We start from the raw sequence: 14,345 nt of genomic DNA on the forward strand, positions 1-14,345 counted from the left end.
TTTCCCCAAAATGCTGATGTAAGACATATTTGTCTTATGAACATGCAGTTAGACATTCTAGAGCCAAGTAGCTTTGGTCCAAGTGTTTGTCATCTAGCAAGTTTCCACATCGGAGAACCTCAATAAAATTCCATCCTTACTTTTATGTTCTGAGTCTGATTGTGCTTCCCGCTGTGCTCTGTGTTGCAGTGATACAGGGCCAGAGTGACTGGGGAGTAACTTACCCTTCCACTCCGATCTGTGCCTTAAAGAGATCAACCGTGGACATACCGTGCACCTACAGATACCCATCCACAGAAAGTCATCAAACTACGGAAGTTCGAGAACGAATATGGTTTACTAAATGGAGTAATAAGGAACCTGTGGATCTGAAAACAGATTCAGACTACACAGGTCGTGTGCAGTATCTCTGTGATAAGAAGAACTGCACCCTGAGAATCACAGACCTGAGAGAGAGCGACTCTGCTGAGTATAAGTTCAGGTTCACAACTAACCATACACTTGGAGGTTTCACTGGTTCACCTGGAGTCACTTTGTCTGTTACTGGTAATATTTTATTGGAATATTTGTTTCCAATTGTTTTCCTGTGAATCTTTTGTGTGTCTGTTTGCATGCATGTACTTTAATGGTTTAGTTTGAAATGACATTTCTGCTCTCTGTTGACCTTTCCAGACCTCCAGGTGCAGGTGACAAGATCATCGACCCAGGGAGAGCTGAGGTGTCACAGCAGCTGTAATAATCCTTCATATGTCTGGTTCAGTAATGGACAGAAAATGGATGGAGAAACATCTTCTTCTCTCAGAGTCTCTGTTGAAGATAACAACAGCTATTCCTGTGCTGTTACAGGATATGAAGATTACCGCTCTCCTCCAGTGTGTGAGTTTACTCCAGTGTCACTAATAAAAGAGCAAAGTTAGAAAACTATAGATTTTAATGTGAGAAACTCAAGACCACGTGTACATGTTCTCCTCACCAGATGACCCACTGTATTATTCATGATATAAATGATTTTCTGTATAGTGACTTTTTATTGTTTTTAATGAAATGTGTTTTTATACATTTTCTCATTTGTTACACCACAATTTATGATTAAAGTTAATTTGTTTTCATATTATCTTCTCCAGATGCTCCAAAGGTTGTTACCCTGTCTCTGACTCCCACTGGGGATATCAGAGAGAACAGTAGAGTGACTCTGACCTGTAGCAGTGATGCTAACCCAGCAGCTACTTATACCTGGTACAAGAATGGTAAACCTCTCAATAAAAATACACAGATTGTCTTCAGCTCCATCCAGTCCTCTGACTCTGGAGAGTATTACTGTGAAGTTGAGAACGAGTTGGGGAGGAGGACATCTAGATCCATCTCTATTGATGTGAAATGTGAGTAAAACAGCTCCATTTTAAAAAGCAACATTCAGCTAGTGACTGAATTTTTAGGCGTACTTTGCTGATCATTCCTGCTTTTTTTCGGCTCAATCTGCTTCACATTGACAGCTGTAGGTCACTGAACAGCAGTGGATGAGGAAAATGTCGTTTTTAGTAATTACTCTATGATTTGTCATCATTTTAATGTTTTTCACACACCCTTTTACCAGAACATTCAATTGGTGTGTATCATTGTACAGTAGTAGTGCAGTTTTTATTACCTGTATAACTGGAGATGTTAGCGATTCATCTGAAGGATTCAGTCATGTAACAGTTAATCTGTCTGTCTATTAAGAGTTCACAAATAGGAACCAAACTTTGCCACATCATTCTGTTAGTTAACAGACGGTGTGAGGTGTTGCTTCTCTGTATGGTTAACAGTAATCTGCCTTTAGTGATCTAAATATAACACACAGTAGCAACCAAATGTCTGTATGTACTCACTCGTCTGCTCTACATTGTTCATGATGCAAATGATTTTCCATAAAGCAATATATATTTTTTCATTTAATGTGTCTTTACACATTTTGTCCCACAGATGCTCCAAAGCTTCCCTCTGTGTCAGTGAGTCCTTCTTCTGAGGTAGTGGAGGGCAGTTCAGTGACTCTGACCTGTAGCAGTGATGCTAACCCAGCAGCTACTTATACCTGGTACAAGAATGGTAAACCTCTCAATAAAAATGCCCAGATTGTCTTCAGCTCCATCCAGTCCTCTGACTCTGGAGAGTATTACTGTGAAGCTGAGAACGAGTTGGGGAGCAGGACATCTAGATCCATCTTTATTGATGTGAAATGTGAGTAAAACAGCTCCATTTTAAAAAGCAACATACAGCTAGTGACTGAATTTGTAGGCGTACTTTGCTGATCATTCCTGCTTTTTTCGGCTCAGTCTGCTTCACATTGACAGCTGTAGGTCACTGAACAGCAGTGGATGAAGAAAAGGTCGTTTTTAGTAATTACTCTATGATTTGTCATCATTTTAATGTTTTTCACACACCCTTTTACCAGAACATTCAATTGGTGTGTATCATTGTACAGTAGTAGTGCAGTTTTTATTACCTGTATAACTGGAGATGTTAGCGATTCATCTGAAGGATTCAGTCATGTAACAGTTAATCTGTCTGTCTATTAAGAGTTCACAAATAGGAACCAAACTTTGCCACATCATTCTGTTAACAGACGGTGTGAGGTTTCTCTGTATGGTTAACAGTAATCTGCCTTTAGTGATCTAAATATAACACACAGTAGCAACCAAATGTCTGTATGTACTCACTCGTCTGCTCTACATTGTTCATGATGCAAATGATTTTCCATAAAGCAATATATATTTTTTCATTTAATGTGTCTTTACACATTTTGTCCCACAGATGCTCCAAAGCTTCCCTCTGTGTCAGTGAGTCCCTCTGCTGAGGTAGTGGAGGGCAGTTCAGTGACTCTGACCTGTAGCAGTGATGCTAACCCAGCAGCTACTTATACCTGGTTGAAGAGCAATGGAAAGCTCAGACCTCCCATTGAAGAACAACAGCTGGTCCTCACGTCCATCCAGTCCTCTCACTCTGGACAATATACATGTAGAGCTAGGAACAGCCTGGGCTCTAACACATCCAAACCCATTTCTATTAAAGTGAAATGTGAGTGAAATCACTTTATTTAAATAACAGTAAACAGTTTAATTTTAGTTAAGTTATGCTGATATATATTTCTTACAGATGTTCAAAAGCTAGGCAATCAGTTTCAAACGTATTTTTAGGATATTTCATTTTTTAGCACATTCAAATGTAAGATACTCATTGGTTGTTACCCCCTCCCCACACACAACACACACAAACATGTTGCAGCAACTCCAGTCTGGTTGAGGAAAAGGAGAGCAAATTATATAAAACTGCATCTCTGTTTACTCCACTGTGTCTCAAACCAAGTGTATAGAATGTAGACACAGCAATGTCAGCTGCTCAGTCCACCACTTTGGTCCTAATGAAAATAGCTTAAAGGACAAATCCGGCGTAAAATGAACCTAGGGGTTAATAACACATGGGTACCGAGTCGACCATTCTCTGGGATTTGTTTTCATGCTAATCGAATGTGACCAGTTTTAAGTGTACAGACAGTTTAGTAAAAAATATAGTTTAGAAAGACTGTACCGTTCATCATACAGGCAGGCGCCATCTTGGGAAAACAGTCGAACGAAGAACAACGTGCTTGAGCTATGTTGCTGGTTACTGGTTGCACAGCGTTCGTCGTTCGACTGGTCGTGACTGTTTTCCCAAGATGGCGTCTGCCTGTATATGTGAACAGTACAGTCTTTATAAACGTTTTTTTTTAATAAACTGTCTGTACACTTACAAAGCTCTCAGTGCTTCGGTTTACATGTAGGGACCCTCATTATGCTACTGTGGAAGTGTGGTGCTATTTTGAGCCTTGTTAGTGGTGAAGAAATAACGATTTCTTTTTACTTTCGCGTGCCCCGACGACTAGCGTTATAAGCTAATTAGCAGTTTGCGCTAAAACTGGTCACATTCGATTAGCATGAAAAGATAACCCAGAGAACGGTCGACTCGGTACACATGTGTTATTAACTCCTGGGTTCATTTTGCGCCGGATTTCTCCTTTAAAAAGTGATTCATCTGTTGTCATGACATTTTGAAAAAGCCTTACAGAGCTGCACAAATTGCAGGGGGCTGTTATATTCTGTCACTTGTTCAACATCTGTTAGAACTAATGACCACTTATTGCCTACCTTTGTTTTCTCCTCCAGATGCTCCAAAGCTTCCCTCTACGTCAGTGAGTCCCTCTGGTGAAACCGAGGAGGGCAGTTCAGTGACTCTGACCTGTCAAAGCAATGCTTATCCAGCAGCTAACTACACCTGGTACAAGAAGAATGGAAATCCAGAACTTCAACCTCTCAGTGAAAATACACCGCTTGTCTTCAGCTCCATCCAGTCCTCTGACTCTGGAGAGTATTACTGTACAGCTGAGAATGAGCTGGGGAGAAGGACATCTAGATCCATCTCTATTGATGTGAAATGTGAGTGAAACGCCTAATTTAAAAAGCCACATTCAGCTGATGACTGCCCTTTAAGGCTTGCTTTGCTGACCACATCTGCAGTTTCTGTAGTTATAGTCTTGGTTGACAGCAGGATTAACCCTGTGGTTTAGGGCTGTCAAAATATTCATCATCCAGTCACAAACCCATGTTTTGTTATCATATTCATAGTTGTATGTATGTGTTATTTTTTTCTGTATTCATTGTTTGTTTTAAAGTTTAACGTGTTCATGTATACACCAACAACCAAGGCAAATTCCTTGTAAGTACTACTGGGCAATGAATTATATTCAGATTTTTATATTTTAAAGTCAATTTATTTCAATACTTCACTTTCAAAGCTTATAGTGGAGGGAGTTCAGTCAATCTGACCTGTAGCTGGTAAATCCAAAATCTTCCTTGCAAAATGAATCTGTAAAGAGTTCACATTTCAGATGAAGTCTGCAATCTGGTCAGAAAATAGGTTCTTAAAGGACATGAGGATAACTCATTCACAGTGTGTTTACTCTGTGTCACTAAACGTGTTCAACATTGTGTGTTGTATTGAAACTTTAAATGTTCATATTTTATTAAAACGGATGTTTTCACTTCTAGATGGTCCAAAGCTTCCCTCTGTGTCAGTGAGTCCCTCTGCTGAGATAGTGGAGGGCAGTTCAGTCAATCTGACCTGTAGCAGTGATGCTAACCCAGCAGCTAACTACACCTGGTACAAGGAGAATGAAGACTCACCAAAAGCATCAGGACAGATCTTCACCATCACTGATGTTAGACCTGAACACAGTGGGAATTATTACTGTGAAGCCCAGAACAGCAGAGGACGTCAGAAGTCCACCTTACATCTGATTGTTGTAGCAGGTAAGCTTTTCCACTTTCACCTGCACAAACACCTGTTAACTGCACCAGACCTGATTCACATGTTAATATGTAGCAACCCAGAAAATGAAATTCCATGTGTGCATTTCCAGACTGTTTTTGTGTAGCTGGGTTCAGGGAGGAACCTCCATCATGTCAGAGGTGGATGACACTGACTGACTGATTAGCAGACAGCAAAGTGATTCATCAATCTGATCCTACTAATGAGGTGTATCATGTATTTATCTATATTTCCAGGGAATTCAACAACAATAATACATATCATCTGGCTGACTGTGGTGGTCCTGATGCTGATTCCTCTGCTGCTCCTGAGTCTGTGGGCGAGGTAAAACAACAAATCCATCAGTTCAGTCACCGTTGTTTTATTTTCTTCTTCTAGCTTCCTTTAGTTTCTGTGTTGTGGATTTCATTATGTTGCATTCTTTATTTGTTGTTGTTGTTGGACTCAATTCAGGAAGAAGAAAACTCTGAGCTCCACCACTGAACCACATGAGCCTGTAGAGAGAGAGGTGAGAGAGAGGGAGAGAGAGAGAGAGAGAGAGAGAGAGACAGATATATATATATATATATATATATCACAGTTATAATAACTTGGCTCATACAAGGTGAAGAAGGTGTAAAGTGAATTATCAGCAAATAATTTACATTTAAACATGATAAAAAAAAAAAAAACGTTTCTAATATATGCAGTTATCATGAACGAGGTCCTCATTTTGTCGTCTCTCCCCATCAGTTAGACTCTTGTCCTGTGTATAAGAACATCTCACACACTGCAGCACAGAAAGAAGACCCAGAGGAGCAGGAAGACCTGGTATGAAGTCCAGTCAGGTTAGAGCCTCCTGCATTCAATAAAACAGGCCCACTTCAGATTTACAGTCACAGTTCCATCCAGAACTTTACACGAGTTTCATGTGATTTTCTGCGGATGCAGTTGAACCAGAGGCAGGACTCACCTGATGGAAACAAAGTAGTACGACATTGAAATATCCCTGTGGAGAGCGAGGCTGTGGAGGCTGCAGGGGATGTGGATACATTTACCTTCAACTCCAGAAGATTGTTATTGTCAGTTTTCAGTAGCAGCGGCAGGTAGGAGTCAGCAGCAGCATGTAGCAGAACGTTTAGAAGAATGTGGTGTTGGCAGCTTGATCTGAGTCATGTCGAGACATCAAACATGATTTATTTTTTAGATCATCTGATGGTCAGGTGCTGTGTGACTTACTGATGTATATGCAAGCTTTTTTTTCCCTGTAGAGCAAGTTATATTACAGAAATTATCGTTTAAAGTTGTATTTTTGAAATTCTATATAATAAATAACTTTTGAAATCTCCTGAGCAGCCTCTGGGTTTGTACCTGTCCTGGCTGACAGAGCCAATAGAGTTTGTTCATAACAGAGACAGTGAACTGAATGCATCACATATTACTCCATGTACAGTTTAGATTTTCACACATTGAAATCAAATATAAGACTAGTAGGAGGACACTTTGATACATGTTACATTTTCCAAGTGTTCCTGTCTGATTCCAATAAACAGCTTCTACAACAAGTGAAGGAGCTGTTGGACAACTCTGTGAAACATTAGTGTGCAACATTTTGGAATAGCATTTCATTTACAAGCTATCAAGACAAATACAGGTTTTTTTTGCTTTGACTTATTTTTCACATGCTTACTTTGTGTCCCTATGAGGATGAAATGAGCCACATTGTTTAAGTTTATTATGATTCTGGATGTTGCTGATATAAAGATGCACAGACACAGTTTTTACTGATGAGAACCTTAACCTTACATTTGAGCTGTAAATCTTCATTCAGCTAAATTCTTTGGGGTCATTCATCAAAGCAGAGTAGGTCAAGGTTCACTAAATGGTAAGCCTTTCTCAAATAAAAGTCTATAAGGAATACCTTCCGCAACACTCTAATTATGAGCCTTTGTTCAAGTAAAACAAGTGGATTATAAGAGTTTGTTGTTGTTTGTTGGTTACCAAATGTGAACTCTTGACACTCCCTGATCTTAATCTATACCTGATGCCTAATAAATTAAATGTCGAGGATAATGGACTTAAAAAGCAAATAGTTTCACTTTTAAAATGTTAAAATAAAGAACAATAGAAGGGAATTTAAATGTGACTGAACAATCAGTGATGAATGGTAAAATGTTGTCTCAGGGTCCAGATTCAATATCTGTGATGTTTCACTGTCCTCTAGTGGGGAAGCTGAAGTGTGGCCCATTCAGGCTCCATCACTCTGAGTGCTCCCTCCACTGTCTGCTTTAAAGGCTGAAGGGAATTCTGTCTAAAATAAGGCCCTAAGGCCTGTCAAATCTGACTCCAATTTATTTATTCCCGCGCGTTCTTCGGACTTAAGTTTACCAGGACACAAGGATCAATCTGAGATGAAGCGTTCAGTTAAGCTTTACTGAAGTCCAGCATTTAAGTTACAACACACGTGTGGGTACACAAAAAAGATCCTAAGTTTCCCTGACCGCAGACGAACGTATACGGGGTTCTGGTCCACTCAGTCTCTCTCAAAATTGTGAACCCCATCTAACCATATCCCTAATCTTTTAACTTCGTTCTTGACGAAGTCATCCTCCTGTCTCCATGCCTGTCTCCGGGCAGATTTCTTCAGTTCTCACACACACACACACACACACACACACACACACTGACCCCCTGCTGTTCCACCTCTCCGCCTTGTACTAAAAAACAGTTTCTAACATACACTTCACATTCCTGAACTATAATGTAATCAAAGCTTAAGCTAACCATTTGTGTGTCTGGGTCTATACATTGTACAGGGAGTTCAAATGTGTCTTCCCTGGAGTTGTAACCACGTCTCATGACTACACACAACTCACATATATTATAAACTTTTATACAGAGAATAACACTTTTTTTTTATTAGGGACCATGTACAATTTTAAACATAAATGTTAACATTTGATGCATTGTACCAGAGTTAGCCTCAGGCTAATTTACAACTGCAGTCCCCTGGCGGGTCACAATAAAAACATGCAAACAACACCCCCCCACCCCACCCCCATCCCATCCCCCACACACACACACACACACACACACACACACACACACACACACACACACACACAAGCACACAAGCACACAAGCACACCCAACATGTCCATGTTTAGTTAACACTAACAGACGTGTGAGTTTGTCACAAACCAAGAAAAAACAATCGTGCCATTTTCCATCCCCCTCTTATGATTAATACTCTGCGCTTCATCCTGTTCAGTGAAACTGCCTCCTGGTTCACAGGTCAAATACATTCCTGTTCGTTCACTACACCTGCAGACTGCGTGACTTATTCCCTTTTTAAGTTAATAGTTTGTAAAACAACATAAGTTTGTTGTGTTGTGGGTATGTACTGACATGTGGCTCATCGTGCATATTAATGATCAAAAGAGGAAGGAAATGTAGTCTTTACCAGCCTGATATCTGTCTTTTGCTCACTGACAACAGAGAGGCATCTTTGAAGACGACGTCCGTCATCACTGTAAGTAGAAACAGTTTATTAATTAGTTTATTGATACTGTATACCTCATGTGTACATTATTTTATCTGCTGACATGTTTTATTGTGTCACACAGAGAGATAAGAGGAGCAGCTATGACTTTAACAGCAGCAGCGAGTGGATTTGTTCTCTTCCTTCTCTCTGTGCCAGGTACTGTTTATCATTCATTTACACATCATACATTCACACTGTAGAGCATTTAGTACACTTATTCAGAGTTTTAAAAAAGTTATACAAAAAAAATAATTGAATTCCTAAATCACTGACTTTGTGTGTGATGTGATGTGATGCAAACCAGTAAAACACATTCACTTCTGTTTCTTTGTTGCATCTTGTTGTAGGTAATGATGTGTTTTAGACATTTACGCATGCAACACCCCCTGTATAATTTTACCTGAACATTTAAGGGTTGTGCATCATTGCACAGTAATGGTAGTGCTGCTTTTTAATTAACTGTATAACTGGAACTGTTAGCGTCATTTAAGGTAAGCTATAAATGTATGTCCTTTTTTAAGAGAACAAGGTAACATCTATTAAGAGTTCAAAAATACAAATCAAACTTCCCCATCATTTTGTTTCTCACAGAAGGTGTGACACAGCATGTCAGACAACCTCTCCCTCTCAGTTCCTTTAAAACTGCATTACAATTCACACCTTCAATGTTTTGCTGATCACTAAGCAACACTTTGCCTTTGCACTTCTCCACATCTGTGTTCACTGTAGCTTAATGCAGATATGACCTAACTAAAAAGTCAGATATGTTTATGCACTTTTAAACTCATAGTATTAATAACATAAGATTACATATGAAATAAATATTTGCCCAAAATGCTGATGTAAGACATCTTTGTCTTATGAACATGCAGTTAGACATTCTAGAGCCAAGTAGCTTTGGTAAAAGTGTTTGTCATCTAGCAAGTTTCCATATCGGAGAACCTCAATAAAATTCCGTCCATACTTTTATGTTCTGAGTCTGATTGTGCTTCCCGCTGTGCTCTGTGTTGCAGTGATACAGGGCCAGAGTGACTGGGGAGTAACTTACCCTTCCACTCCGATCTGTGCCTTAAAGAGATCAACCGTGGACATACCGTGCACCTACAGATACCCATACACAACAAGTCATCAAACTACGGAAGTTCGAGAACGAATATGGTTTACTAAAGGGAGTAATAAGGAACCTGTGGATCTAAAAACAGATTCAGACTACACAGGTCGTGTGCAGTATCTCTGTGATAAGAAGAACTGCACCCTGAGAATCACAGACCTGAGAGAGAGCGACTCTGCTGAGTATAAGTTCAGGTTCACAACTAACCATACACTTGGAGGTTTTACTGGTTCACCTGGAGTCACTTTGTCTGTTACTGGTAATATTTTATTGGAATATTTGTTTCCAATTGTTTTCCTGTGAATCTTTTGTGTGTCTGTTTGCATGCATGTACTTTAATGGTTTAGTTTGAAATGACATTTCTGCTCTCTGTTGACCTTTCCAGACCTCCAGGTGCAGGTGACAAGATCATCGACCCAGGGAGAGCTGAGGTGTCACAGCAGCTGTAATGTACCTGATAATCCTTCATATGTCTGGTTCAATAATGGACAGAAAATGGATGGAGAAACATCTTCTTCTCTCAGAGTCTCTGTTGAAGATAACAACAGCTATTCCTGTGCTGTTACAGGATATGAAGATTACCGCTCTCCTCCAGTGTGTGAGTTTGTTACACACACACACACACACACACACACACACACACACACACACACACACACACACACACACACACACACACACACACACAATTATACCACACTTCCCCACATTTTCTTATTAAAGTTAACTTATTTTCATATTATCTTCTCCAGATTCTCCAAAGGTTGTTACCCTGTCTCTGACTCCCACTGGGGAAATCAGAGAGAACAGTTCAGTGACTCTGAACTGTAGCAGTGATGCTAACCCAGCAGCTAACTACACCTGGTACAAGAATGGTAAATCTCTAAATGGAAAGGCACAGCTCGTCTTCAGCTCCATCCAGTCCTCTGACTCTGGACAGTATAACTGTACAGCTGAGAACCAGCTGGGGAAAAGGACATCTGAATCCATCTTTATAGATGTGAAATGTGAGGAAACAGCTTTAATATAATAAGCAACATTCCGCTGATTACTGTCAGCTTTTCTTTAGGCTGACTTTGCTGATGCTTTCTTCAGCTCTTCACATTCACAGCTGTAGGTCACTGAACAGCAGTGGATGATAAATGGGTCGTTTTAGTTGCTGTTGGCATCAGTTAAAAGAACAGCAGTCACATAACTCTAATTTATTATAATTTTTTTCGTAAAAGTAACATTAAGTTACTGTTTAAACAGGCCTAACTCAGTTTAAAAACTGGTCTGTTGTTGAAAAAAAAATTGTTGAAAACACAATTGCATGTAGGAAGGTTTCAGAAATAGAAAAGAAAAGATACAATCTAATCTTGTTATACACATAAAGTTTCTGATTCAGCTTTTTTGTTAAGTTAGAAATGTGTTCCCGGTATGTAAGGTGTGTATCAAGTAGCACACCAAGATATTTGTAAGTCTTTGTGACGACAAGATGTTGGTTTGCAAAGGTAATAGAATCAATGAAAGAAAGACTTTTTCTGGGTGAGTGAAAATACATACACTCAGTTTTCTTTACATTAATGGTCAAGTGGTTCTTTTTCAACCAGCCATGTAAGACCTGAAGATCAGATGATAATTTGGAATTTATGACATCAGGATTTGAGTCAGAGAGAAAAATCACAGTATCATCAGTGTACAGTAAGCATTTTGAGTGTTTACACACTTGAGGGACATCATTGATGTATAAAAGAAAAATTAAGGGTCCAAGAATCCTGCCTTGTGGAACGCCCATATCACAGACTAATCACACACACATGCTGTAAAAAAAAGAGTTAGTATTTCAAAAGTTGGCGGCCAAGGAGCGTAACAGGCTACTAACCCACCTTACTTTATGTCAAATGGAGATTTAACCAACCTTTTCTATAGAAAATTTAAATGTTCATATTTCGTTAAAACGCAAATGTTTTTCCCTCCAGATGCTCCGAAGCTTCCCTCTGTGTCTGCTGAGATAGTGGAGGGCAGTTCAGTGACTCTGACCTGTATCAGTGATGCTAACCCAGCAGCTAACTACACCTGGTACAAGGAGAATGAAGACTCACCGAAAGCATCAGGACAGATCTTCACCATCACTGACTTCAGAGCTGAACAAAGTGGGAATTATTACTGTGAAGCCCAGAACAGCAGAGGACGTCAGAACTCCACCTTAAATCTGATTGTTGTAGCAGGTAAGTTTCTCCACTTTCACATGCACAAACACCTGTTAACTGCACCAGACCTGATTCACATGTTAATATGTAGCAACCCAGAAAATGAAATTCCATGTGTGCATTTCCAGACTGTTTTTGTGTAGCTGGGTTCAGGGAGGAACCTCCATCATGTCAGAGGTGGATGACACTGACTGACAGCAAAGTGATTCATCAATCTGATCCTACTAATGAGGAGTATCATGTATTTATCTATATTTCCAGGGAATTCAACAACAATAATGCATATCATCTGGCTGACTGTGGTGGTCCTGATGCTGATTCCTCTGCTGCTCCTGAGTCTGTGGGCGAGGTAAAACAACAAATCCATCAGTTCAGTCACCGTTGTTTTATTTTCTTCTTCTAACTTCCTTTAGTTTCTGTGTTGTGAATTTCATTATGTTGCATTGTTTATTTGTTGTTGTTGTTGTTGGTATCAATTCAGGAAGAAGAAAACTCTGAGCTCCACCACTGAACCACATGAGCCTGTAGAGAGAGAGGTGAGAGAGAGAGAGCGAGAGAGAGAGAGAGAGAGAGAGAGAGAGAGAGAGAGGTGAGAGAGAGAGAGAGAGAGAGAGAGCGAGAGCGAGAGAGAGAGAGACATACCCACACACATACACACACACACACACACACACACACACACACACACACACTCTCACACACACACACACACACACACACACACACACACTCATACACACATTTGTTATAGCGCTTTAAATATCTGTACATATTTATATTATTTCTCCTATGTCTTTACATTTTATTAGAATTTAATTTTTTCGTTTGATATTGCTTAATACCTTTTTTATACAAATAGATTTATGTAATTAATATGATATAATCTGAATATTTGGACAAATTGTATTTTGATACTTTGGCAACATTGTTCTTGACACTTTTCATGCTAACAAAGCCCCTTTGAATTGAATAGAATTGAGATATATATATATATATATATATATATATATATATATATATATATATATATCACGGTTCTAATAACTTCGCTCATGAATGCTCTACAAGGTGAAGAAGGTGTAAAGTGAATTATCAGCAAATAATTTACATTTAAACATGATAAAAAAAAAAAAAAACGTTTCTAATATATGCAGTTATCATGAATGAGGTCCTCATTTTGTTGTCTCTCCCCAACAGTTAGACCCTTGTCTTGTGTATGAGAACATCTCACACACTGCAGCAGACAGAAGACCCAGAGGAGCAGGAAGACCTGGTGTGAAGTCCAGTCAGGTTAGAGCCTCCTGCAACAAATAAAACAGGCCCACTTCAGATTTACAGTCACAGTTCCATCCATAACTTTACATGAGTTTCTTGTGATTTTGTAGAAGGTCAGACAGCTTTGATAGCTGCATAGGGGAGGGGGGGCAAACTCAAAACAATTTCTGATAAATAACTCACCAAAACGTTATGTGGTTTTCCTCACATGCAGTCAAAAGACAGAGAGAGACTCACATGGAGGAAAACAAAAAGAAGTCTTTAACTCCAAACGTTTTCATTCTCAGTTTTTTAGAAGCAGCAGGTAGCAGAAGATTTGAGAAGAATGCAGCTTTATTTGTACCTGTGCAGGTACATAACATAACTGAACTCAGTTCAGGATTTGACTTGGTATGCAAAGTGTTATTTTATGTAGTGAATTACTTTTAAGAAATATTGTTGACCCTTTCACATCACACCTGTTCTGGCAGAGAACGCCAGTAAAGTCCAACTATTCCACAGCATGTACAGTAGATCTTATATAATATATTTTTACACATTTGTTGTCTCTCCCCAACAGTTAGACCCTTGTCTTGTGTATGAGAACATCTCACACACTGCAGCAGACAGAAGACCCAGAGGAGCAGGAAGACCTGGTATGAAGTCCAGTCAGGTTAGAGCCTCCTGCAACAAATAAAACAGGCCCACTTCAGATTTACAGTCACAGTTCCATCCAGAACTTTACACGAGTTTCTTGTGATTTTCTGCAGATGCAGTTGAACCAGAGGCAGGACTCACCTGATGGAATCAAAGCAGTACAACATTGAAATATCCCTGTGGAGAGCGAGGCTGTGGAGGCTGCAGGGGATGTGGATACATCTACCTTCAACTCCAGAAGATTGTTATTGTCAGTTTTCAGTAGCAG

The 14,345-nt window shown here is 39.5% G+C and overlaps 1 protein-coding gene across 1 annotated transcript; it reads left to right on the top strand.

Annotated features, from left to right (window-relative positions):
* The first annotated feature begins 693 nt into the window (after nucleotides 1-693).
* LOC116049917 (B-cell receptor CD22-like) lies at nucleotides 694-13,249 on the top strand. Its single transcript, XM_036000443.1, has 8 exons — nucleotides 694-876; nucleotides 1,125-1,379; nucleotides 1,963-2,217; nucleotides 2,791-2,834; nucleotides 11,968-12,184; nucleotides 12,428-12,515; nucleotides 12,648-12,702; nucleotides 13,235-13,249. The coding sequence occupies exons 1-8, from the start codon at nucleotides 774-776 to the stop codon at nucleotides 13,247-13,249; spliced, it is 1,032 nt and encodes a 343-aa protein (XP_035856336.1). The 5' UTR covers nucleotides 694-773.
* The last annotated feature ends 1,096 nt before the right edge of the window (nucleotides 13,250-14,345 follow it).

The sequence above is a fragment of the Sander lucioperca genome, chromosome 4 (assembly GCF_008315115.2).
Source record: "Sander lucioperca isolate FBNREF2018 chromosome 4, SLUC_FBN_1.2, whole genome shotgun sequence".
Lineage (NCBI taxonomy): Eukaryota > Metazoa > Chordata > Actinopteri > Perciformes > Percidae > Sander > Sander lucioperca.